The 26,970-nt window shown below is 49.2% G+C and overlaps 1 protein-coding gene across 1 annotated transcript; it reads right to left on the bottom strand.

The window, feature by feature from the left end:
* Positions 1-805: 805 nt before the first annotated feature.
* Positions 806-26,356, bottom strand: LOC131400407 (zinc finger protein 883-like). The gene is made up of 7 exons (XM_058535140.1): positions 26,350-26,356; positions 24,729-24,947; positions 21,668-21,861; positions 21,297-21,387; positions 6,159-7,263; positions 5,751-6,087; positions 806-826 (listed from the first exon to the last, which is right to left on the bottom strand). Exons 1-7 carry the CDS (start codon positions 26,354-26,356, stop codon positions 806-808), a joined length of 1,974 nt encoding a protein of 657 aa, XP_058391123.1.
* Positions 26,357-26,970: the final 614 nt, after the last annotated feature.

Below are 26,970 nucleotides of genomic sequence, written 5' to 3'. Positions count from 1 at the left end.
ATTCTGGGCCCAACGGTTTGACCATGAATAGGTAACTCGGCTACTGTGTACCTCTATTTCTTTCTCCATGACTTGAGGCTCCCTATATCTACCCACAACTCACTCTATCCAGGGGACAGAAACAGAGGCACTTTAGCAGTATTCTGTAGCATTTCTCCGGCTTGAACTTCTCCTCAATATTTTCCTCAAAACTGCCCCTACTGTTTCTAGGAGCACCCCACAAATTTCTGGGGGTGAGTTAACAGGGAACACTAGCTTTCACGGCAGAGTCTGGGTCTGCTTCATTTAGGTGCCCCACACACAGAATCTGACTGGTACATGAGCAGAAGCACTGGGCGATGAAGTTTCCATTTCCCAGGCTCTGCTATCTCTACCATTCTAGAGGTCTTGGGAGTCTGTGCAGGGTATGGACCTGGCCTGGTATGATGGAAGAAACTACATCTTGGGAGGCACGCATCCTGGTTCTGGCCACAGCTCTGCTAATGACCAGCCACATGACCACAGGAAAGTTGCTGAACCTTGATATTGGAAAGGGAGATCTAAAGGCATCAAAGCTTGTGCTCCAGGCCCAGGCCCTATGAACAGAAGCTTTTTACAACTGCTCAAACCTACTTGAAGAGAAGGAGGTTAAGGACCTGGATTTTGCTGCCAGTCCCCCCAAGCCTCCAAGTGTGTCTTCCTGACCTTCTGCTCCCCACTGTCTGGGACCAAAAGGAAACCCTTTAAACTAGGCTTTAGAGTTGAGCTTTTAGGAAGTCTTAAAGACTGCAGGACTTCCTAAGTAGAGGTCATGCCTCTCACAGGGCTAGGCATGGGCATTGTGCAGCTGAGAGAATAAACGGTTTTTGAAGGAAAGGGGCTATGGAAACCATTTGTTTCTAATTAGGTACAACCAACTTCAAAATGAAAGTTATAATAGGTCAGAGGGGAAATGGAAGAGCACCAAGATAGAAATGAGGCTCCCTGCCCTCTCTACCCCCTACTCTCTAAGAGCTCTGAAAGCAGGGAGCAAACTTGTGATGCCTTTTTTGCCACACACAGCCTCTGCCAGGTCCAGAGCACTGTATTTCATAGGACAATTTTCCTGGTATCTGCTTTATATGCTTATTCCCCTCCATCTTCAGATGGGAAAAAAACACCTACCCACCACCCCTACCAAGTCCTGAGAACATGGAAGCCAAGGATGCCCCATCACCACCTTGCTGCACCTCAGGAACTGGCCAAGTTGTGCACTATGACAGTGGGAGGGGTGAGAGATCATTTGGTATAAGTCTTATACCTGCTGTTAACCATTTATTGAGAACCTGTGTTTTCTTTCCCTTTGTGTGTGTGTGTGGGGGGGGGGGCGGTGAACTGCCCAGGCTGCCCATTCTAACTTGCAGTGTCAGAGAACTGACTTGAAAAAGACCTATCTACTGGGTCAGAGGCTACATCATAGAGGGAGGGATAAAGGGGCTGTCAGCACCATATGAGAGTGAGGTGGCCTAAGTAGTGGATAAGTACTGGCAAGGCTCAGTGATGTAGAAAACAGAATAATGCTCCCTCCCTCCAAGATGTCCATGTCTTAAACCCTGGAAACTGTAAATATGTTACCTTACATGGTAAAAGGGATTTTGCTGATATAATTAAGTTAAGGACCTTGAGATGAGATCCTGGATTATCCAGGTGGGCCTGATGTAACCACAAGGGTCCTTATAAGAGAGAGGCAGAGGTCAGAGTCAGAGTAGGAGCTGTGATGATGGAAGCAGGGTCAGAGAGAGATTAGAAGATGCTATGCTGATGAAGATGAAGGAAGGGGCCACAAACCAAGGAGTGCAGGTGGACTCTAGAAGCTAGAAAAGGCAAGGGAATGGATCCTCCACTAGAGCCTCCAGAAAGAACACAGCCTGGTCAACACCTTGATTTTAGCCCAGTGAGACCCATTTCAGACTCCTGACCTCCAGAACTGTAAGACAATAACTTTGCATTGTTTAAGTCACTCAGTTTGTGGTAATTTGTTATGGCTGTCATAAGAAACTCATACAACTGGTAACTGGACAGCCTGGCTGATGGGAACAAACTGTGGTCTGGACGCTTGAGTGTTGATGATGGATTTCCAGTGCTAGCAAGGACTGGGAGGAGATGCTAGGCTCAGCACAGAGGATCCAGACTCACCAGGCACTGAGACAGGGTCTATCACTGGAGCTGGCCAGAATAGGGTGGGGACCAGGTCTCCAGAAACAAGTCAAGACTCCAGAGACTGGGTTCTGTCCAACTTGGGCTTGAATCCAAGTTCTATCACTTATTAGCCATGTGACCTTGGCAACTTATGACACCCCTCTAAACCCCAGTTTCCTCATCTATGAAATGGAAATAATGGTACGTTCTGAGATAGAGGTGTTAGGAGAAATAAATGAGAAAATATTCCGTATGTTTGGCACAGTGCCTGACACACAGACACGCTTAATAAAAGAGTAGCTGGTATTATTGTTATTCCTAGAAGTGGAATGAACAGGCCCAGGCTGACCAGGCTCCCTATCCTTTCCCAGACCAGATACAGGATTAGTCCCAGAATCCATGTGCTGGCAGGGGCAAGTGGGAGGCTCTACAAGCTTGGAGTAACTGGTTGAAGCTCTGGGGACAGCAGACTTGGTAGGTAAACCATCAGCCCTTTCATCAGGAGTCCCACGAGGAAGGAGAGCAGTAGGTTCTGGGGTTCATAGCACAGAGTACCCATCTCAATCCCTAAAACATCTACACATATATTTGGTCCTGAGGCTCCTCTACCAAGGTAGGGCATAAAATGGATTTGGAAGGTGGTGGCTGATGTTTCCAAGGTGGTCACAGCAGGTCCAGGAGATACGTGTTCTCCTCCTTATCTGACCCCAGAGTCCAAGGAGGCCTTGTTGCAATGGTCAGCTCCTCCCACGGGAATTTGAAGCAAAACCGTGGTTGCTGGGGCACTTCCATAAACTCTGTTCAGCTGATCATGTAATCTCAGGTTGAATGGCAAAAGTGATAGTGCCAGTTGAAGATTAGATGGAGGAGAGGGATTGGAAGAGAGATTGGTATGCTCTGAATTTCCACTGCAAGTAACAGAAAGCCCACTTCCAGGTGGTCCCAGCCATATGGAAGGTCTGTTATCTCATGTCTCCAGAGGTCCTGAGGTGGGAGCTCTGGGATTGTTAATGCACCGTACCCTTGAGGCCATCAGTGGCCAAGTTCCTTCCATCCTTCTGTTACGCAACCCTCAATGAGCAACCTTTGTCCTTGACCTGTTTCCTTTATGGTGACAAGATGATTGCTGTGGTCCTTTTTAACAGATAGACATGACAATGTCCAACCAATGAAGGAGGAACAGGAACACTTCCCTCAACACCCCCCGCCATGTCTCACATCATAAGAATGGGGACCTACCTTCTAGAGCTGGAGATGATCCCACATTCCCCTGAAACCCACTAGCCTTGTGGAAAAGGGTGGATACTTGGGCAAAATTGGAGTTCTCTGAGGAAGGTGAGAGAACAGATGTTGTTTGGACATCTACCACATCTACTGCACATAGAGAAAAGTAGAAAATACAGAAAATACTTTCCTCTGAATGAAAGTAGGGAAATATGGGGCTGACAGTCTAAGAGGCATAGAAATGTTAATTTGTGCCCCCCCCTCTTTTTTTTTGGTGAGGAAGAGTGGCCCTGAGCTAACATCTGTGCCAATCTTCCTCTATTTTGTATGTGGGATGCCTCCACAGCATGGCTTAATGAGCGGTGTATAGTTCTGCACCCAGGATCTGAACCCGTGAACCCCGGGCCGCCGAAGCAGAGTGAGCAAACTTAACCACTATGCCACCACCCCCCCCTTATCTATCTTCATGGAAATAAGATAGGAGCTAGATACAACAGAAGGAAAATTTATGGGAGAAATTCCTTCAGAAGCAGAAGAGAGAACATTGTACACATTATTTCCTACATCAAGGATTTTTAAGGCTGCATGAGGAATTGCCACAGTATCTTATGACATGGCTTTCTCAGTGCTGGATGTGCAGCAGAATTGCCCTGGGAGCTTTTTCAAAGTACACTTCTATGGGTGAGCCCAGCCCTGGAGATTCTGACTTGGCAGCACTGGAGTGGGCCCAGGAATCTGCATTTTTTATTAAGGCTCCCCAGCTAACCCTGAAGCACAAGGGTTGTTGAGGAGCACTATGTCACTCCTTACAAAACATGATGAGTCTGAATATGGAGGAAGCTCTTGTTCTCCTTTATGCTGTTCAGTACTATTTAGGCACTCTTAACATTAAAATGACTTTGCAAGTTAAATATTGGCATCAGTTCCATTTTCTCCCAGCTCTGACCTGCAGCTCAACACGTGTACTTCTTTGGTAAAGTCCTTCAAGTATAGCTCTTGGATTCTGACAACTGAAATCTAGCAGGAGGCCAAGGGGAAACACAAAGTCAGAATGAAAAGCAGAACCACAACTGATAAAGTGTTAAATTGACATTGGGATATAGACAAGACTGACTGCCTTGGACATCAAGTAAAAGAGGGACCTGACTTGTGTGAGGGATTCACAGAAGAATTTACTCAAAAGGTATTTTCAAAAGAATACATGTGGAATTTGACTTGTATGTATTTAACTTGATAAGAATAAATCTGGAATACAAGAAAAAGTTGGTACACCTATTTGACTATTACTTAGATAAGGAACAAAGACAAGAGCAACAACTTGTATTACAACCCCCAACCCCTAATTTGCCACCCTAATACTGACTGATTTGAAACTTTACCATGTGACCAAGTTTCCATGTACTAAAAAATATATATGTAAACAGTATGTAACTTCATAACATTTGAAAAGTCTTAGACTGGATGACCCCAAATAACCTTCCAACCCCATAGCTCTCTCTCCTTCTCCCTCTTTTTCTCTCTCGTTCCAGAGTTCTCAGTGTTCCTTACTGACCTTTTTCACATTGCACAACTCTACCCACTGTCAGCATGACTCCATCTGTCCCAGCCTAGACATCCTCAATCCTCAAGTGGCAGTCATTGTGGGACTTTTCTAGGGACTCAGAAGTACAAACACGTAATAACATATAAGACCATCATGCCCTCAAAACTACCAACTGCTTTTTATATAAAGGTTCAAACAATAATTTAATACTCAACATTTACATTTAAACCCATCTTTGATTTCAAAGCTCCAACAAGAAATTAACATTCAATCCACTCTAATTTACAGAGGAGAGAGAGATATTTCCAATGGTGTCTTACCCACACAGTACCCAACACAATCACAGGCAAAGAGAAGGACCCCAACATTTCCTACAACCACATCTCAGGGTGGGAAGGGATGTTAAAGGTTAATCTGCAGCAATCCCCACATCCAATGGCCCCATTGAGCATTTCCATTTATTCATAGTCTCTCTCTCCAGTGTGAATACTCTGGTGCTGAATAAAGGCTGAGGATTCAGTGAAGGAATTATAATATACATAGGACTTTTCTCTAGTATGAATTTTCTGATGATGCATAAGGGATGCACTCTGGCTGAAGGCTTTCTCACATTCCTTACATTTATAGGGTTTCTCTTCAGTGTGTGTTCTCAGATGTTTTGTGAGGTGTGAGCTCTGGCTGAAGGCTTTCCCACATTCTTTACATTTGTGGGGTTTCTCTCCAGTGTGAATTCCCTGATGTTCACTAAGGTGTGCACTTCTGCAACAGGCTTTTCCACATTCTGTGCATTCATAGGGCTTCCCCTTCCATGTGTGTCCTTTGATGCTGAATAAGCCACTAAAGGCCACTGAGGGGCCACTAAAGCCTTTCCACATTCATTACATCTATAGGGTTTCTCTTCAGTGTGAACAAAGAGGTGTCTAGAAAGGGACGAGGTATCAGCAAAGGCCTTCCCACATTCATTGCATTTATAGAGTCTCTCTCCAGTGTGAATCCTGCGATGCTGGGTCAAGTGTGTGTTGTGGCTGAAGGTCTTCTCACACTCACAGCACTCATAGGGCTTCTCCCCAGTGTGGATGCATGTGTGCTGGGTCAGGTGTGTGCTCTTGTTGAAAGCCTTCCTGCACTCATCACACTCATAGGGTTTCTCCTCCTGTGTGAGTCTTCAGGTTCTGGTTAAGAGATGAGCGCTTGCTGGAGGCCTTCCCACACTCAGCGATATGGACAGCTATACGGCTTCTCTCCAGAGTGAGTCCTCAGGTGCTTGGTGAGGGAGGAGCTCTTGATGAAGGCCTTCCCACAGATGTTGCATTCATAGGGTTTCTCTCCAGTGTGGATCCGCTGGTGGTCAATAAGAAATGAGCTCCGAGTAAATGCTTTCCCACATTCATTGCACTCATACAGCTTCTCTCCAGTGTAAATTTGAAGGTGTTCAGTCAGGTGTATGCCATGGCTGAAGGCTTTTCCACATCGGAAGGGCTTCTCTCCAGTACGAGCTGCCTGATGGTAAATGAGAGATGAGCTCTGGCTGAAGGCTTTCTCACACTTGCTACATTTAAAGGGTTTCTCTCCTGTATGAAATCTCAGGTGTTTTATCAGAGATGAGCTCTGGCTGAAGGCTTTCACACACTCTTGGCATGCATAAGGTTTCTCTCCGGCATGAATTTTCTTATGCTGAACAAGCCCTGAAAGGCCGTTGAAGCCTTTCCCACAGTCAGGACATTTATAGGGCTTCTCTCCTGTGTGAATCAATATGTGACAAGTGAGGGAGGAGGCATCTTTAAAGGCCTTCCCACACTCATGGCACTCATAAGGTCTCTTTCCAGTGTGGATCCTGCAATGGTGGGTCAGGTGTGTGCTGCGGCTGAAGGCCTTTCCACACTCATGGCACTCATAGGGTTTTTCCCCAGCATGGATGCATGCATGCTGGGTCAGGTTCATGCTCTTGTTAAAGGCCTTCCCGCACTCACTGCATTGATAGAACTTCTCCCCTGTGTGGATTCTCTGGTGGTCAATGAGTGATGAGCTCTGGCTGAAAGCTTTCTTACACTCACTACATTTAAAGGGTTTCTCTCCTGTGTGAGATCTCTGATGCTTTGGAAGGGATGAGCTCTGGCTGAAGGCTTTCCCACAGTCTTTACATATAAAGAGTTTTTCTCCAGTGTGAATTCCCTGATGCCCAATGAAGATGGAATGGTCACAGAAGGACTTCCCACATTCACTACATTGCCAAGATTTATTTTCCTCACAGAAGCGCTGCTGAGTAATCAGGTCTAAATTTGACACCAGGTTCCCTACGTGTGTGTCACATGTAAAGAGATTCTCTCCTGTAGAATTCCCTGTTGTGAAACAAGGATTGACTGCAGACTGAAGCTTCCCTTAAAAGCACTGCATTCATAGGCAGCACTCTCTCTGGAGTTTCTCTTGTGCAATATTGCTACTTGTCCTGAATGTCTCTCTAAGTGGCTCTCACATCACCAAGTCTCACACAACATAGAGTCCCAGGGTCCATTCCTTGTCAGTTCCCTGGAGTGAGTCTTCTTCAGAAATGTCCTGCTGGGGAGTTGATTCCTTAGTCTCAGGTCTGGTTCTCCAATCTGAAAGAAAATACAAAAGTGGGGGTTGGGCCAGGGCCATGTGATGGAAAACAGTGCCTCTGAGGCACACATGGTGTCAACAATTCTCAGAATCAGCTCGGTAATTTCAAGAGGGGATTAGAATAGAGGTAGACAGGCAGGCAACACAACAGGTAACACAAGTGGTGCATGAGAAATGAACAACAAGGAGAATGTTATGGTCTGAATGTTTGTATCCCCCCAAAATTCATATGTAGAAACCTAATCCCCAAAGTGATGGTATTAGGAGGTAGGGCTTCTGGGAGGTGATTAGGTCATGAGGGTAGAGCCCTCATGAGTAGGATTAGTGCCTTTATAAAAGAGTCCCAAAAGAGCTAGCTTGCTCCTTCTACCATATGAGGACACAGCCAAAGTCAGCCGTCTGCAACTCAGAAGATGGCCTTTACCAGAACTCAACCGAGCTTGCAGCCTGATCTTGGACTTCCAGCCTCTAGAACTTTAAGAAATAAATTTCTGTTGTTTATAAGCCACCCAGTCTATGGTATTTTGTTATAGCAGCCCAAACAGACTGAAACAGAGAACCTGGCTAGGCCAGAGCGCAACTGGTAAAGAAAGCCATGGGAAAGGCTGTAAAGAAGGGCTGAAGATAGTGAGGAACAACATAAGATGATCTCAGAACTCAGCCTTGGAGGACCAGGAGATATGACCGTGCACGGCAGTGTCCCTTCTGCATTGTTATCTCTAATTGCTTTGATCATCTAATGGCCTCTTAGCTGGTTTCCTTCCTCCCAGTCTCTCCCTATCTCAATAAACCTTGCATATTGTCAGGTAGGAAACTAAAAACTCGGGGGTACAGGTAGTATTTTCATCTCTTATTCTAGTTGATAGTTATCTTTGTCTGAAAAGGGAGTACACAGGAAGCAGAAAGATGCTGTGACTTTGCTGATAAAATTTTTGTAACATGCTTTATAATACTAGGATGGACATCTGTTGGCAAAGGACAAAAAGCTTATCTGGGAATGACATTTAAAATGTGTTTTACAGGAGATTCATCAAACTGATAAAGAATTTAATTTTGAAGGGATTCAAGAAGAAAAACAAAATCATTGGTAAAACCAAATACTATGGTGAACAAGATATGTGACTTGGAGAAATACTGTCCAGTTATTTTCAAGTGACAAGATAGGAGTAGCATCTCAAGATCCATCTGAAGTCTTCAGCCGCCTATGTATAATACATAAAGTAAAGGGGACAAAGACAATTAAACTGAAATTGTTTACATGAATAAGGTTTAACATCAACTGAGATTTGCTCAGGGAGATTCATTAATAGAAGTGAGACCTTGGGGATGTGAAAGTGATGGAAATATCAGAAAAAAGTAACCAACTTAACTTTGAATTAGTAATAGTGGGAAAAGATGACAAAGTTTGTGACTTTATATAGTCAAGCCATCCTACCTTCCTCTGCCATAAACCTTCCCTGATGCTACCCCACTCCCTCCAATTGAAAGTGATCTTTGCCTCTTATAAACTCTCAAACCCCTTTGTAACTCTCTTATGAGATTCATCACTGCCTACCTTACATTATATTATCCTGGAGGACAGAAGCTATATTACATTTACACCAGTTATTCCACAATACCTAGAATATAATAAATCTTTGAATGAAAATGTTCTGAGAAAATGGTTGTGACTCCATAGTTAACAAGTCTAGAAGAGAATCGGCCACATGAAGGATGGGAGAGTCTACTCTACACTGGGAGAATTCTGATTCTATAGCTATGAATACTCAAGTAAAAAAGTGGGGTGTACACCTAGGGAATCAGTTTGGCTGAGCTAGGGGCATTCTTATGAGCAATGCTACGACAAAGACATAAGCAAAAGAAGAAAGAATGGTACACTTATAATGTCAAATAGTGGCATGTGGCTCATTTTCTCTTCCTTGGCCACCAGAACATTACTTACTCTTGGTTTTCCTCCCACTCCCTAACAGCTCCTTCAGTCTCCTTTGCTGGTTTTTCCTAATATCCCCAAAGCAGAGTCCTTAGACCCACCTACACTTCCTCTCACTCTCTGGGTGATTACGCCCTGTGTCATGGATTTATATACACAAATACGTACACTGACTTCTCCCAACTATATATCTCCATTCCACCTGAGCAACAGACTCATATACAACTGCAAGCTTGGCGTTTCCACTTGAGTGTATGATAGACATCTTAAACTTAACAAATCAAAACCTATTTTGTCCCCCAAACCTGTTCCTCCCACATCTTCCCCATCTCAGTTTTGTCAATTCTATCTTTCCAGTTGCTCAGACCAAAAACTTTAAGGTCATCCTTGACTCTTTATCTCACACCCTATCACCTGATCTATTAGTGAATCCTGTCAGCTCTATCTTCAGAATATTTTCAGAATCTGACCACCTCTTACCCCCTCCATGACCACTCCGCCTTGTCCAAGTCACCATCACCTTTCTCCTGGATTATTGCAAGAGAATCCAAACTGGTGGCCCTGGTTCTGTTTTACTCCTCAACACACCCTCCTCACAATAGCTTAAGGGAAGGGATTCTCTTAAAACATTATGGCAGATTGTGTCACTCATCTGCTCAAAACACTCCAGGGGCTTCCCCTCTGGCTATGAGTTAAATGCTGTACTCATTTGCTGAGTCAAATGAGGCCTTTACAATGCTGTAGAAGGCTCACTACATCATGGCCCCTGGGAAGCTCTTGAACTCACCTCCTCCCACTCTCACCTACACTCCCTCTACTTCAGTCTCACTGGCCTCGTTGCTTTTGCTGTAACATATCACATGCCCTCTTTCTTCCGGGCCTTTTTCTGGAACCCTCTGTAATATAGTTGTTGGGTTTTCTTTTCCCCCAAAATGCTATCTTGATTCGGTTTTGAGACCTTGGCTAGAGGCCAGTCAGTTCCCTTTCTTGACCAGCCGATTAAGTCTGCACTCCAACTACTTCCCTTATCATACTTTCACACTCCAGGCCACTATGCACCTGCCCTAATCATCCTGCAGCCAGGTACCAGATAACTAGGGGCAGCCCCTATGCTCTGGAACCCAGGAAATTATTCAAATTAGCCAATCCACAGGGATCTCATAAAACCTAGCTAACTGCACCCTGCTTGCCATACGTAGCTGCTCCTAAAGCTCTAGCTTGCTGTTACCCTGTCCCCAGCTATAAGCCCCTGTATGGTCTGCCTGACAGCCTTCTCTCATTTGGAGCTGTAACAAAGAGTTCTGCCTTTCATCTATCTGAGTGTCCCACCATCAAAAGAATCTTTAAATCTTATAAAACACTTTCTTCCCTCAGAAAGGTTCACAGCTTGCTGTCTTAACCCCTTCAGGTCATTGCTAACTGGCACTTTCACACTGAGGCTTTCCCTGACTGCCTATGGAAAACTGCAGCCCCCAGGCCTGGCACTCCGTATCCCCTCCCTGCTTTATGTTTCTTTCACCACTTGCCAGGCCTCACATGTTTATTGTGTCAATTGTTCACTCCCATTGGGATAGCATCTCTATGAGGACAGAGGTTTTTGCCCCTTAGTAGGTGTTCAATAAATACTTGTTGAATAAATGAGTGTGTGAGTGAATGAAATGGTAAGAGTAAACTAGAGAAATAGTGGGGATACTTAACTCTCAAATGAACTATGACTGACAAAAACAAAACAAAAACAGCCATAAAATTTCCTAACAAAACAAACTCCCAAGGACATTTTAACCTATATGTGAAACAAGTCATCCAAGCCCCTCTAGTAAAAGGTACCTGTGGTTCACACAGTAGTGCTCATCAAATATTGTCTTTGCTCCTCTATGTTTCCCAGTCCATACCCTTGCTGTCTTGATCTCATGAAGTTAGGAAGAGCCATGTGATTAGTACTGGCATGTGGGCTGTAAATTGGAATGATGTGTGTGTTTCTAAACCAAAGCATTTAATACCTAGTGTACTTTGTTCTTTGAGTATGAAGAGATCATGTGTTCTAGAGGATTAAGCAACAAAGTGGGGAGTCTCCATTAGAGTGGGTCCTTGAATGACTCTATGGAGCCAAGGCACCTGCTGACCTGTGATGATCATGCAGCATGGGCAAAAAAAGTAAGGTTTTGTCATGATAAGCCACTGGGATTGGAGGCTGTCAGTTTTGCAGCATAGCCTGTCCTACTCTGACCAATCCCCATAGTCTGTAATGTTGGGCATCTGGTCTCACAGGGCTAGTGATTTCTATGTTCATTATAGCTTTGAATATCTATTGCCGACATCGTTTGTATGGTTAATAGACAATGGAAATTGTTTCTTAGTTCAGGATGGCTTCCTTTTCTTCTCTCAAGGGGCAATATGCATGGTGGTTAACAGTCCACGCTCTGGCACAAGACTGCCTGGGCTTCTGTTCTAGCTTCTCCATTTATAGTTTTCACTCTCTCACTTCCTTATCTCACCTGAATAATGAGAATCATACTGGGATCTAGGTTCATGGGGATTAAGAGTTAAAACATGTACCTTGTACAAAGATGTGAGACAAATGTTCTCCTGGATCTGATACTCATTGTCACTTGTAGATCATTCTCCTCCCCTCCTCACTAAAAACACCAAACTTTGACTATCATGTCATCAGACTCTGCTAGCTTCTACCCTTCCTTGCTGCAATCATTGACTGACTCCAGGTCAGTCCTCCTCTTTCCCTGCAGACTGTAGCTCCTGGATGAATGTTCATTCTCTTCTTCAAGCCATGAAGGGGAATGGCTGTCCCCTCTTCTCTACCTGCTGTTTATCTTTCCTCTTCAGGTCCCCTTCCTCTCCTGACCCTGAAGTGTTACAGCTCCCAAGTTTCCTTTCTCTGCCCTGTGTTCACTTCAGTCTATACTTTCCCTGAATAATCGCTTCCTGGCTTCAACTACATCTAATGATGTCTTCCAAATCTTTACCTCTAGCTTCTACCACTCTCCCAAGCTTTAGATGCAAATTTCTAGGACTACTGAAAATTTCATGGGCATCTCATTTTCAGTGTCTCCAAATTTAACCATTAGACATTATTTCCTTCACTACATTGGAATCTCTTCCAAAAAAGTAAACACCCTAACTCTGCCTCTCCTCTGCATGCTTCACAACTGTGCATCTCCATTGCTGGCATTGCTTCAAATTTAGTTTAACCCAACAAATATGTATCAAGCATCCACTACAGTGTCACACTCCATCCAATTCAGTCCCAAACCTGTACTGGCTGCCTCTTGTATACCTGACCAAGGAGAAACAAAAATGAAAAATAAATAGCCCTGCTCCATCTAATGTATGTGTGTGTTTGTGTATGTCAGGGAGGGAGGAGATATGTAGCCAAGTAACTATAGTACAGTGCCAAGTTAGGTACTCTGAAAAACAGGAGGGGCTTAATCCACTAGGGGAGAGATCAGTAGATCAAAGAAAGCTTCACAGAGGAAGTGACATTTCAATTGGGCCTAGAAGGGTGGATAGGGGTATGTGTAAGTGTGTATGTGAGTATGAATATGTGTGAGAATGTGTATGTGAGAGAATGAATACGAGTGTATGTGAAAGAAAGAGGTGTTTGTGAGTGTGCCTGAGAGAATATGTGTGCATGAGTATTATGTATGTGTGTGTGAGTGCATGTATGTAAGGGCACATTATATGTGAATGTATGCACTATGTGTATATGTGCAGGCATATGTATGCAAATAAGAGTGTGAGTGTGTGTGTGAGAGAATGCATATCAGTGGTGTGAGTGCATGTATATGAGGGCATGTGTGTGAGAGTGCATGTGGGTGGGTGTTTATGGGCAGGCATATATGCATGTGAGTAAGTATGTGTGAGTATATGTATAAGAATGTTTGCAAAAATATGCATGTGAAAATATGTGTTATAGACAACGTGTGTGTGAATGTGTGAGAATGTGTGTGAGAATATATGTAGAGTGTATGTGAGAGAACGTGTGCGTGTGTGCCTGTGCACACATATGCATGCACTTGTGTTGGGGTTTGGGGCAGGGCAGAAGGGGAATTTCAAACAGACAGGAGCCTGAGTGAGGGCAGAGCCAGGCATGGGTGGAATTGCTAATGGCCATCTTGGATTCTTTCTTTTCTTTATTTGCCTTTGCCAACTGCGCACCAGTCTCACTGCAGGCCCCTCCTCTGCAGTCCCAATGCCACAGGTCAGGCCCTGCTCATTTTTCACTACTGCAAAATGGTTTAGGCAACTGGCTTCCCTGCTTCTACACTCTCCTCTAGATATCAAGCCACTAAGGCTTTTCATTTCAAATCTATGGGGAACTTTTTCTAAAACACAATAAGGATGTTGCAGTAATGTCAGACTGCCATAAAAGTTTCCAAATGCTTACTCTCTGTTTCTGTATTTATCTCGCCATGGACTGGTAACAAAGAGTATGTAGACTGATAGCAGTCTGGGGAACTCTCTTTGAGTAGGGCTCTTCTAGATGCCAGGACAGAACTTAGCCAAGACTGGTTGCTCTGAGGTAAAATAAAGAAGATGACAAAGTAAAATAAAGAGAGCGAGTAACTAGTAAAGTAGAGTGAGTATAGTATTTTGACTGCTTACCAGCCAAGAAGAAATGGAGAGTGTCAAAGTAGTAGAAAGAACAGAACAAACTGGAAGGCATGGGTTTTCGGTGACGTAGTGTATTGTTTTTGTTTTGAACATTTGTTCTGTCCGTTGTTCAGCTTAGAATTGCATAATTTATTTAGAGTTAAAAGTGAACAATCCTAGGGGAGGCTGAATGAAGAATATATGGGAACTCTCTATACTATCTTTGCAATGGTTCTGTAAACCTAAAATTATTTCAAAATAAAAAGTTTTTTGAAGGATGTTCAGAAGCTATTTTAGCTAATAAAAATAAATAAATTTATGTAATTAGTGCAACAGTGTATTTCTGGGATCCATCATTTTTCATTCTCAATGTTGACTAAACCTAAAATTATATTTTCTTTTGATTTATCCCCCTCATCAAATGGAGGGTAACGACACTGATCTCAGAGGAGCTCACACATGCAGTCATTTGGTGGTCAGCACACATTACAGTTTGCCTGGCACAGCCCTGGTTTACTCTGGTTGTCCTGGAGTCCCATCTGGTTTAGCCTTCTAGCACTCTCCAGAGTTTCCTGGTTTGGACAATAAATTGTATAGTTACTCTTTGTAGAGCTATCACATAGAAGGTAGTCAATAAATGTTTGAAAAAATATAAGAGTCCCATGACACATATCAGTGGGTGTATAGCCAGTAAGGCTGGGAAAAAGCCACTTAGCAGACAAACTATTCTCATTCCCAGAGCCCACACCATCTTGGGTAAGAGGTTCTGAAGATCTGCTCTGTGGGCTGGCACGTTCCCACTGTCATCAGCACCTCCTCTGTGACCACTGTCTAACAGAGGGGAGCTCACTGGCTGAGTTGTTCTTCATGGCCAGCTGTCTCCCAACCACTCTTCTTGTGTATGATGAAAAATTCCCAACTCCTTGTAAATACATCAGACTCTCCCATTCCCTTCCCCTCTCAGTGGCAAACATCTTCCAAAACCTGCCCTTGTCACCCCCCACTCCCATTTATAGAAGGTTATAGGCCCTGGCTCCCTGTCTTTCTCTCCACCTCTATGTCTGTTGTTACTTTTGGCAATTTCATTCTCCACGTGGATTCCCATTCCCCACCTGAACTCTCAGTGCCCTGACCATCTCAGTTAATCTCCTGAAGCCCACTTCAGCCACTCATTCCCAAGGTCACACCCTTGTCATCACCTCGTTACCACCAATAGCTGCAGCGCCTCCTAATCCTCAGTTTTAAGCATTCCATTCTCTGATCACTACCTCCTTTTAGCTTGTTAACACTGGTGTCACCAGTCCAACAATCCTTTAGCCCCTAGGTTCACCAATCCATTGATCCAACCCCCTTTTCACTATCCATCATCCCCAGCACATACACATGTGTACACACACACACACACACACACACACACACACACACATTCATCTGCTCCCACATACATACTCCATGCCCTCATTTCCCGGTTTACCCAGTTAGATGCTGTGGTCCAGCCCCATAACTGGTCCCTTGCCAACATCCTTAGTTTTTTTGTCCCTCTCTCCTTCCGGCGCCCTTGCTTGTCTAAAACACCATGCCTCCCTGAATCCCAGGACAAGCCTACTTCCCAGCTGCACCTGAACAGCTGAATGTTTTTGAGGGACATCTCTCTCCATTGTTGACTGGCTTAAGCTTGATGGCCACTTCCCTGGTATTATAATCATAGTCCCTCTCTCTAAATTACTCTTGCACGCCTTCTCCTCTCCTCAAATTTCCAACCTCCCAGCTGATGACCTTGCCCCGTACTTCACTGAGAAGACAGATGCAATAAGCCAAGAATCATGTCATCCTCTCACCATCAAACCTACCCACTGCCTGTGTCTGTATCCCTATTCTCAGCCTTAGTCTGGTGATGATGGATGAGCTGCCTCTGCCCCTACCTAAGGCCAACTTCCATCTCTTCTCACCTCCTAGAGGCAAATGCTCATGTCCTTGTCCCCTCCCTTTCTCTGCATCATCATCTCCTCTACATTTATCAAATGTCTCCCATCAGCATACACCCATGCCCTTTATTTCACATCCTTAGAAGGCTCTCTTTTGTCTCCACATTTCCTTCTAGTGACAACCTTGGGTCTCTGTGCCCCTTCTCAGCAAAACTCTTTGATAAAGTCATCTGCACAATTTTGCTATTCCTCCTCCACTCACTCCATGGGGACCATTTGAACTCCTGGGAGTGGTGGAGGGGATGAAGATGCACTAGAGGAAGAGGAGGCACACAGGCCCCATGAAGATACCCTTAGGCTCACAGAGTCCCAGGCTTTTGGAGCTGGCAGGATGCAGTGACATTCCCTCATTGTACAGATGTTGAAACTGAGGACCCAGGGAGGAAATGGACTTGCCCTATGTCCCACAGTGATGGTACTGCATAGCCATAACTAGAACATGTTCATTTTCCTAGTTCTCAAATATCCCAGGCGGCCTTTAATTATTATAGTGACTTCTTTTGTGGTCTTTATGGTTTTTGTCTCACAAGTAATGACATGAAATACTGGATGTACAAGAATTCAAACAGTCCAGATTTATCCTGAGTAAAATATAACAGTACATGGTGGCCCTCTTGTAATCCCACACGTTGTATTGCTTTTCTCAGCAGTACCCACTGTCAATGATGACAAAAAGAGTCACACTCCACTGAACTGCCTTTGGAGAGTTTGCAGCACTTTCTCAGACTCTCATTTGCCCTGGAGGTGAACTTGCCTTGGGCCAGTCTGCATGGAACTCCAGAGAGCATGATATTCACTTGGGGAATGTAATAAAAACCACTGAATCGTACACTTTAAAAGCATGGATCTTATGGTATATGAATTTCACCTCAGTTTTAAAAAGAGACAACCCATAAACACCTCCAATAAATCAATACAAAGCAAAAATCAAAAACAAAATCATTTTGTTGTAGAGTGGTGGGATTAAGGGTGGTTTTCAATTCATTCAAAGTGATCTTTTTTGTTATTTCAACTTTTAAGTGAGAAGACTGTCATTACATCCCACTTCTAATGTGAAAAAAAGATTCCCTTGGAATGCCTCCAGGCTCTCCCCCTGCCCCCACCCCATGGAAGACTCTGTCTCAGTAGGGTAAGAGCACTTGCTGGGAACCAAGCTCTGTGCTCTGTGCTGGCCATAGACAGACTCTGGCAAATGTCACAAGAGGCATGAGGGATGTCATCGAGGAATGAGTCATTGAGTTGCCCATGGCAGTCAGGAGTCATGTCTCCTGCCTTACCTAAGAGCATTTCACCTGGCTCCTCTTTACGGAGCCCGAGGCACAGGCACAGAAGCCTTTGGACGCGGTGGCTTTCCGGCATGCCCTTAGCAGTAACTCCATGGGCAGAGCCTTCCTTGTGGACAGCCTGGGCAGCCCGTATCAGGCTGAGGGCTTGCTCTGCCAGACTCACCATTTGGCTCCCTTTTATTGCTCACGGAAAGGCCTTTGGGGTAGTTTTGTCCTGAGGGACCTGACTATGTCCCAATAAGACTCCTCAGTTTAAAAATGACCCTTCCTCTAGGCCTTATGATCTTGATAGCCCTCTCTCTCTCCCTTTCCCTCTCTCTCTCTCTCTCTCTCTAAATGGTACCATATCCCTGTGGTAGTACAAGCTATGCACCTAGGACTAATTCCTCATACTTCCTTCTCTCTCTCATTCACCCACATTTACTCTGTCACCAAATTCTGTCCATTCACCTTCCAGCAGTCTTCCAAATCCACCCACTTCTCTCTGTCTCCATAGCTACCCCACAAGTCCAAGCTGCCACCATCTCTAGCCTAAACTACTGGCTGCATTTGCCTTCTATCTGGTCCTCCTGTGGCCTCTATTTTCTCCTCCATCCTTCTTTCCTAAAGCATCCAGAGAGATCTTTTAAAAAGTAAATCCAAGCCTATCACATCCCTCTCTGAAAATATACCAGGCAGGGGCTTCCTATCACCCTTGGAAATAAATCCCAACTCCTTCCCATGGCCTTCAAGGACCTGCCTCACTGCCCCAAGTGGCCATCTGACCTCACCTCATGCTGATCCCACTCACTCTGCTCCAGCCACTTAGATCTCCCAGTTCCAAGGACATACCAAGCTCTGATGTGCTATTCTTTCTTCTGGCAGTGTTCTTCCTCTTCAGATCACCAACACCTCTCCATCCCTCAGTTCTCCATCCACTACCACTGCCTCAGCAGATGTAGTAGAAAGATTTGTTTGGTTACAAGTCTCCCTTCCCTCCCTGGTTGACTGTAGGTGGAATACATTTTCATGCCCCATTGCCTTTGGCCTTTGGTCCATGACTTGCATTGACCAATGAAATGTGAATGAACATGAGGTACACCATGTACAGGCAGAGGCTTTAATGTGCTTGCATGGTTTGGTTTGCACTCTTCTGCTCCTTCCCTGGAACATCAGGAGAGCTTGCCTCACTCAGGTAGCCATTGCTCCTTCCATCTGGGTCCCAAAATGAGAAGACATGCCCACAACCTGATGCACAACCACCACAACCAACCCAAAGGCCTGTGCATGAGAAATATATGTTGTAAACTACTGAGGTCTGGGGACTGGTTGTTATACAGCAGTATTGCAGCAAACACTGATGAATGCCTCAGGGAAGAAGCTCTTACCCAAAACTAGAGAAGGAAGTGAAAGTCTAGATAGATGAACAGTGAGATACCCAGCTCCATTTCCCACCCAGCTCCCAGACCACTGGCAACCAGGTGAATATCTCTCAGGCAAAAGATGAAAAGGGATTTCTCCATGGAGGAAAAAAAGAAAACCAGCTCAGGAGAAAAGACCTGCAGGCACTAGCCATGAGGAAATACACCATAAAAAAGTCAGTTCACCTCCTTGTCGCCCCACAACCATGCCCTCCAGTGAGTAAGGCTCCCCGAAACCGATACGCACAGAGCTTCAATCAGTTCTAATCCATTTTTAAGGGCCTCACTCTTTTTCTTTAATAAAAAATGTACCAAAATATTCATTTTGAAGTGGGAAAAAAGCAAATGTCCATGAAAAGCAGCTCTTGCACCTTTGTGAAAGGGAGCTATAGTGTGCAGCTTGGGGTCTAAGCATCCATGCCTCACTGGAGTACTTCTGCATTGTTCCATGGCCACTGCCTCTCAGTGCCACTGTCATATTTAGCCTGGACAACTCACTATGCTCTCAACCACTATCTCCTTGCCTGGGCTTCTTCAGCACCCATCCTCCACACAGCAGTCTGGGGGTCATTCTAAAATGCCCATCCTATCACATCACTGCTTGGCTCAGAACCCTCCATTGGCTACCAGATCCCTGTCCCTGGCTTATGAGGCCCCTGACTAGTCCTCCTAGCATAGCTCCTACTCGTCTCCCTTTTACTGCTTCTACTCCAGGCAAAGTACACAGGCCTTTCCATTTCTTAAAAACACCTTCACTTGCCTGGGCTCACTTTTTCCCAGTCCTTCCCAAACTGGGGCTCCTTCTCATTCTTCTCTCATCTTCTAACAGCAGCTTTTTAAACCACCCTGTCTACAGTAAGCATCCCGCCTCAACACTTACTTTTCATCCTTTTGTCTTAACATTGACCATTATTTGTAACTGTATATATATTTTCCTTCCTCGAGTTATTATCCATTCCCCCCATAGATTGTAAGGACCATTGGAGCAGGCCGTGATACGGTATTCACTACAGAATTCCCAGAGTCTGGTGCAAGGCCTGGTCCAGAGGAGGGCTTCTAGAAACAGCTCTGAAAGAAAGGGGAAGGTGGCATCAGTGACAGGGTGAAAAGTGCTTGATGTAAGTACTCACTAGAGGGTAAACTACTGCACTTGTGTGTGTGTAGCTTGGGGGAGATGGGGCAAGTTTATGTAGAAATGAAATATGAGTGTTCTCTGTCCCACTACCAAGTCCTCTGCCTTCCCCCTGGAGTGCTTGCCTCCCCTGATCTCACTACTAGTCCTGAGTCACCCAGCTGAGGGCTGCAGCAAAAACAGAGAGACTGGAGAGGAGGGAGAGGACTGGACACTGCGCACAGAGTGAGGGTCCTGGAGGAAGCATCAGGCCCAAAGGGGCTGGAGAGGAAGAAGTGAGGGAGGAGAAAGCTAGGTCCATGTTGGGAAGGAAGGGGGACCCTTCCTGCTAGTGGCAAGGGCTGCCTGGAGGAGGTCCCGAGGCCCAGCTCACTTCTCTGTGGCCTTAGGGGGACACCCGCCCCCAGTGCCCGATGGCCCCTGTACCCCTGAGCCTGCACAACAGAAGGGGGGCACTTGGGCTCTCTGTGGGGGCAATGGTGACACGAAAGGGGAGCCTCAGCCCGGGTCGAGGTGGAGCTGGACAGACTCAGTGGGACACTGCCCTCTGAGCTAGGGCAGTGTGCATGCTGCCTCCACCCCTCCATACATGAATAACAGAGAAATGGAAGACCCTTTCCCCCACATGTACGTGGCGGGGGGGGTGGTGTGCACCAAGCTAGGCCTGGGGATAGCACTAAGGGCCTAATGTCCCTCGGAAAATCCTGGAGAGAGGAGAGACAGGGACGTGGTCTGAGCTGGTGAGCCCCAGCTGGCGCCCCAGCTGGAGCCCCAGGAGAGGGAGGAGCTGTCCCAGAGCCGCCATGGATGCAGGGGAGGGGGCAGGGGCAGGGGGGTGCCTGTCCTGGGGGCTGTGCCCGACAAGATTGAGGACCTCCAACACAGGCAATGTGCCTGGCTCTGGGTCAAGGAACCACGGTCCTGGGAATACCAAGTGCAGCCTAAGGGGACAGGACCTCCTTATTTCAAACCTTACAGATGCTGCAGGTTGAGCTGGGGAAGCGAGAGGTCCATGGCTGCAACCCCCCACCTGGCAGGGGCCACAGGGTCGGTCTGGAGTGCACGTGCAGGCTGTGGCCCGGCCCTGCTCACCCCAAGGCACTGTTGCCTGTCTGGGACCTTCCCCAGGCCTCCCCTAGGGACCGTTCCCATCCTGGGAAGGACCCCAGAGGCTCTGGGATGAGGAGGTCAAAGGCGTCCCCTCAGCCGAGCTCAGCCCCTCTGGCCCCGCAGGGGGCTCTCCGCCTTTCTGTGCAGCCTCATCTTGCCCCCTCCCCACGTGTCCCAGGCCCCCTCCAAATACAAGGCTATGCCAGGCCCCTTCAGTCCTGCTCCTTGGCCTCTACCTGGGAGCCTCACTCCGGGTGGGGGTGGGGCTGGAGATGGGGGCCCTAGTCTTCCCCACCCACATCACCGATCTGCCCTCCCCTCACTGTGTCCCATCTCGCCTTGGGCCTCCCCAGAGCCCTGGCGCTGGTCCCATCTCGTGGCCCCAGGGCAGCTGCGGCACCAGACCGCGGGCCCCTGGGGCACAGGAGGCCCCCAAGGTCAGGCGGGGTTAGGGCCCACGTCTGCAGGCCCCTCTCTGGCGTCTGGTGCACTTTCTGGAACAGGGACTTGGTAAGGTGAGTTCAATGACCTGTTCCAGTTTTGCCTTAGCCCCTCTGTCACTCTCTTCCTTTCTATTTTCAGCAGGACCTGGACACCTTGTTGTCATGAAGCTTGGACCAGGGCTCCAGGTGTCCGTGGCTGGCTGAGAGTGAGCCTGGCCGTGTGCACAGAGAAATGGCGCACATTGAGATACCCAGCGGGGCCCGGAGGACGGGGAAGGGTAGCAGCCCAGGGTACGCCAGAGAGACACCCCAACATCTGCCCTGGCAGAGGGCCGGCAACGGGGCCCTGCCGGGAGCAGGTGGGAGCGGAAGACCAGGGCCTCCCCTCCCCGGGGCTCTTTTGCCACTGCCTCTAGGAGCGCAGCCTCCCGAACACGATTCCAGACTGCATAAGAGGAGAGAGAAGCTGAGAACTCTCGGCCATCGTGTCCCTGTGCACAGGCAGTCACTGTGAACGTGCGGCATGTGTCCATCTGATCTCTCTGTTGGAGGCTTTGAAAAGACATCAACATCAGTGAGATTTTTGTCCCGACTGCGGAAGCAACACATGTTCACCACCGAGAGAGCATTGGTCACTGTTACCCACGCACCCTGGGTCCTTCCTTGGGCTGTTTCCTGGGACTGTCACCGTTAATAATCTGCCGTGTGTCCCTCGGCTGTGTTTCTGGGACTGTCACTGCTAGCCACACACCTCAGGTGTCCTTCAGCCGTGTTTCCAGGGCCCGGGCTGTGCGGTCAGCTGGCCTGACCTGGAATCCCAGCGGCTCCACTGCGGAGCTGTGAGACTTTGGGCAAGTCCCTGCACCTTCCTGTGCCCGGTGTCCTCATCTGGAGAAGAGGGGTCGTTACTGTGCCCTCCTCCCCCGAGGGCTCCTCAGAGGACTCGTGGGGAGGGTGCAGGCCCAGTTGCTCAGCCCCTGCCTGGCACGTAGTCTGTGCTCAGAGACAAAAGCTCTTAGGGAGAGGCTCGCCCTTCTCTCAGGCTCCAAACACTTTAGCACCTTTGGGGTGGGTGGCTGGTTGGTACAGGGCCATTAGTGCCAGATTTCTGCTGTCCTTTGTTTGGCCAGGTGGTATCATGGCTCTCAGACTGCCAAGTGGGACTGGAAGCAAGGTGTGGGGATGCCACAGAAGGCACTGCCATGAACAGTGCCAAAGAAAGCACAGCGAGGAGGGCATGCAGAATGGGGATCACCTTGTGCAGAGCCCAGGTGGGCGTGAGCTAGGACACCTGGATCTGGGCTCAGGGAGATGAGGGCCCAGTCTTAAGCAGCACAACGTGCCCTGGAACAGGGCCACAGTCCCCAAGAGTACTCAGTGGTAATCTGGGTGGGCTGTCAGCCCTGCCAGAGAAAATCTGCCCAGCCATGCTCTGGAATAGGAAAGCAATCTGCGTAGGAGGCTGATCTCCCCTCTGTGTGATGGGGACCATGGCTTCCAACGAGGGGCTAGGGAGATAGTGACCTACAGCTTTCTACTGTGAGAATGGGAGCCATGAATTTGAGCCCAGGCAGATAGCTGGGGCTAGGAGCAGGACAGCCGTGGGTGCTGGCGGCCACAGTGCTCCCGGGAATGTCTCCTGTACGCAGGGTCAGCGGGCTCAGGAGGCAGGCCCTGCTCCAGGCTCCACGAGGAAGGGTGGGATCTAGAAGAGGATGGTGGCCTTGCAAGGGGCTGCACCCCAAATGACGGGGGCTTCGGGCAGGGAAAAGCTCAGAGGGCAGAGCAGGCTTCCTGGCATGGGGCCAGCCAGGCTGGGGAGAAATGTGGGGGGCACAGCTCGGGGGGCCCCAGCAGCAAGAGACCTTGGGCCATCCCCAAGGTCCTGGGGAAGCGGCTGACAGTCACCTGGGCTTTGAACCCTGCCCTACCGGCCCTAGATGAAGGAGCCAGGGGCCTGGGCAGTGGGGAGTCCCCACTGAACAGGCAAAGGAGAAAGGGAGATGAGGCGGCGGGAGGAAAAGCGCACACTTGTCTCTTTTCAAATTTTCTCGCTACGTCGGGGGGAGTGGACAAAAGTCTGGGAAGAGGTGGACTCCAGGGGCCCTTCTCTTCTGTGCCAGCCCCAGAGGGAGGAAGGCTGATTCCCAGGGCCCGTCTTGGGCCAGCCTGCCCGGTGGGCCCTCCCCCGGCTCCCCTCAACGGGTGGGGCGGGAAAGCGGCTGCCCCACACAGTCCCGGGGGGATTCCAAACCCACTGCCACCCAACTCACGCACACACACACCCTCTCACACACGTCCAGCGACACACACTCCCACTCACTCATGCACTCACATGCTCTCACACTCACACACTCTTGCACACTCCCACTCATTCACACACATTCACTTGCACTCACACACACCTTCAACGACACAAACGTACACTCACGCTCCCCCATATGTGCACTCACACCTGCCTGGGGACCCGCACGCACAGGTACACTGAATGAGGGAGAGACAAGGGATCAGTCCCTCTCCCATCCCCTCTCCTCTTGTCCTGCCTCTAAATCGTGAGGGGCTGGTGGAAAGTGGTCAGTTGCCATGGCCCTGCCGAGACACACGGGACAGACAGACGAACCTGGGACATCTGAAGGAGGCAGGGAGAGCAGAGCCCATCTGTGGGCCTCACCCCAATCCTGCAGTACCCCCTGATGGGACATGTGCAATGTCCCTGCAACACGGGGCCAAGCCCATTGGGCCAAAGAGGCTGCAGGCATGGCCCCCATGATCTCCTTCCCGACACTCCCTTGCGACCCCCTCTCCATTGCCCTCTGTGCCCAGCATCTCCAGGGGCCCCTCCATCCCTGCAGCCCCGCTGTCTGCAGCTCTTGCCACACAGCCCAGGGCTCCCCAGATGCTGGGTTCCTGCAGGCTGGTTAGACAGCTTTAGGCCCAGGCCTCAGCTGCCTGCAAGGTCCTCGCCCTGGCTCATCAGCTGCTTTGGGGACTGTGTCCTTCTTCTGTACCGTGTGGGTGGTCAGAGGCTCCGACCCTTCAGAATGGCTGGAGGACGTCAGTGGGCACTGACTGAGCGAGCCCTCGAGGGCCCCTCACCATTTCCGGGTCAACAGTACCATCTCGTCCCCTCTCTGCACATTCGTTCTGTCTCCCAAAGACTCTGAATCGGTTAGACGGCTGGTGGCTGGCTGCCCTCAAATTGTGGTGGGCTCACCAGTCCCCTGAGGTGAGAGAGCAGAGCCCAGGAGGGTTGAGGGAGGTGGTTCCTGGCTCCTCACACCTGATGACAGACCCCTCTGAGCACTGCCCCACCAGCCACGGCACGCAGAGAGGGGGTCTCGACGATCAGCAGTGTCCTCCGTCCTGGGTGGGTGCCCTCCTCCGGTGGCACCCAGGGCTCCGTGGGCGGCAGGGACCCAGAGCCGCCCTCCAGGCAGGAAGGGGCCACTCCCCAGGTCCTGTCTGCAGCCTCCCACTCACGGCCACTGCCTCCTGCCTGCTCCCAGGACACAGCACTGGTGCCCCGAGGAGCTGGATGGAGGGCAGTGGGACAGGGAGGCAGTGCCCGAGACCTTTGGGGGGTCGCCCTGCCCAGGACTCAGAGTGGAGGGCAGCTCTCCCTGCCTTCCCTCCCCTGCACCCAGGGCACGAGGGTTGTGGAAACCCTGCCTGGCCCACCCTGCGTCCCTCGGCCATCACATACCCCCAGGTCCACAAACGTCCCTCAGTGGCTAGACAGAGGCTGGCCACTTGTCGGCTGACAGGGGTAGGCTGATGACAGGTTGGTGGGCAAACACCCCCGACCCCGGAATCCTGCACCCAGTTCCTGGCAGGGGCGTCTGACCTCACGCCCAGGCCCTTCTGTGACCAGCTGGTCTCTGGGATTGCACATGTGACCTCTCTGACCCATCTGGGCGCCCTGAGCCCCTACGGCATTGCCAGGGATGCTGGAGCCTTAGACCCTGCCTGTTGTCCCTCCCCCTCCCTTCAACGTCTGACCTACTTATTCCTGGGGGCACACCGAGTTTCCTAGGGACCCAACCAGCCACTGCCCATGCCCACAAGTTCCTGTCACCCGGCTCCGACCAGCCCAGGGGACCACACAGCACCTCTGGGACCCTGCCTTGATCATATCCCAAGGCCGACTCGGGTACCAGGCCACTGTTGACCCCCCACCCACACCCTCAGCAGACCCTTCCCTCAAATGTCCACAGCAAAGGTGACACTCAGCTGAAACAGTCAATGAAATTTATTAAAGAGAACCATTTACTGAAACCATTGAAGAGAAGTGAATGACAACACAGAGAGGAACTTGTAACAGCCGCTACAGCCCACAGGTCTCGGGCCCCCCACCATCCCGGGGTCCCTAACAGGTGCATCAGCTGCCCCCCAGGCTCCGGCCCTCCCGCCATAGTCTCCCTTCCTGGGGGCGCCAGGATCAGCCTCTTGCCAGGACGATGGATGCTGGCGATGTCCTCTCACTCCAGGGCACACCCTCCGCCTCTGGCTGACATGCTGGGGCAGGGCCCTGCCCTATGGCCCACACAGGACAGTCACAGGACGCTGGAAAACATGGCAGGGGACACTCCACCAAGCCCAGGAAACTGAGCCACAAGAACAACAGGTTGGCACATCAGAGCACAGTCCCAGTGGAGCCTCCCGCAGCCTCCTCCGTGTCCCTGCTCCAGTTCTTCCTTCCCGAGGTCACAGGGTGAGCGCCGGCAGAGCCCTCCTCTGTCCATCCTTCCCGGCATCTCCTGGACCTGGGCTCGGGGGTCTCTGGGGTGGGGTGGTGGGGGAACTGCTCAGATAAGCACACACACATCTCCACAAGAACAAGCAGCGGTTGGCTTGAATCTACACCGAGAAAGCAGAGTTGAGCTCACGGCACTGGACGAGAGCGCGCAGGGCCTTGGCTGGCACTGAAGCTCACAGCACATGCCGGGGCCGAGAGGGGGCTGTCCCAGTAGGCCAGGACACCCAGCCCGTGTTCACGCACGCCTCACAGCGCTGCACAGAAATGATAGCGTGTGTGTGTGTGGTGGGGTGGGGATTACTTGACACCTGGGTCACCTTAGGGCATACAGAAACACAAGTGGGCTTCCCAGAACAGGGACCAGCCTGCCCCAGGGGACGGTGAATAGTGGTCCCCCTCTTGGGAGGCCCAGGTGGCTGGCAACCTTGAGATGACCCCTAACATCTCCCAGGCCAGTGCAGGTGGCAGACGTCTTCAGGTGTCCCTGACCTAGCCCAAACCCACCGCTCATGGGAGCCCCCAGGCTGGCTTCCCTAGTCAGCAGGAGTTGGGGCTGAGGCTGGGGTTGGGTGTGGTGCTGCCATGGTGGGACACCACTCCCCTCCCCATTTGGGGTCACACATGGTCATCTCGCTCACTTTGAAGGGCTGATGGTGGTGATCAGAGACCCTTGGGGATTGTGGGGGCCCAAGAGCTTGGTGTGGGCTGAGCGAGCCCATCCCTTGGCCCTGCTCCCCATGTGGGGTGAGGTGGCTGCCCTGGCCTGGCCTCCCCCTGCCTCCAGGGCTCTGCTGCCCA

This window comes from Diceros bicornis, chromosome X (genome assembly GCF_020826845.1).
Source record: "Diceros bicornis minor isolate mBicDic1 chromosome X, mDicBic1.mat.cur, whole genome shotgun sequence".
NCBI classification, from domain to species: domain Eukaryota; kingdom Metazoa; phylum Chordata; class Mammalia; order Perissodactyla; family Rhinocerotidae; genus Diceros; species Diceros bicornis.
The sequence above is the reverse complement of the archived record's forward strand: the minus strand, read 5'-3'. Positions and strand labels throughout refer to the sequence as shown.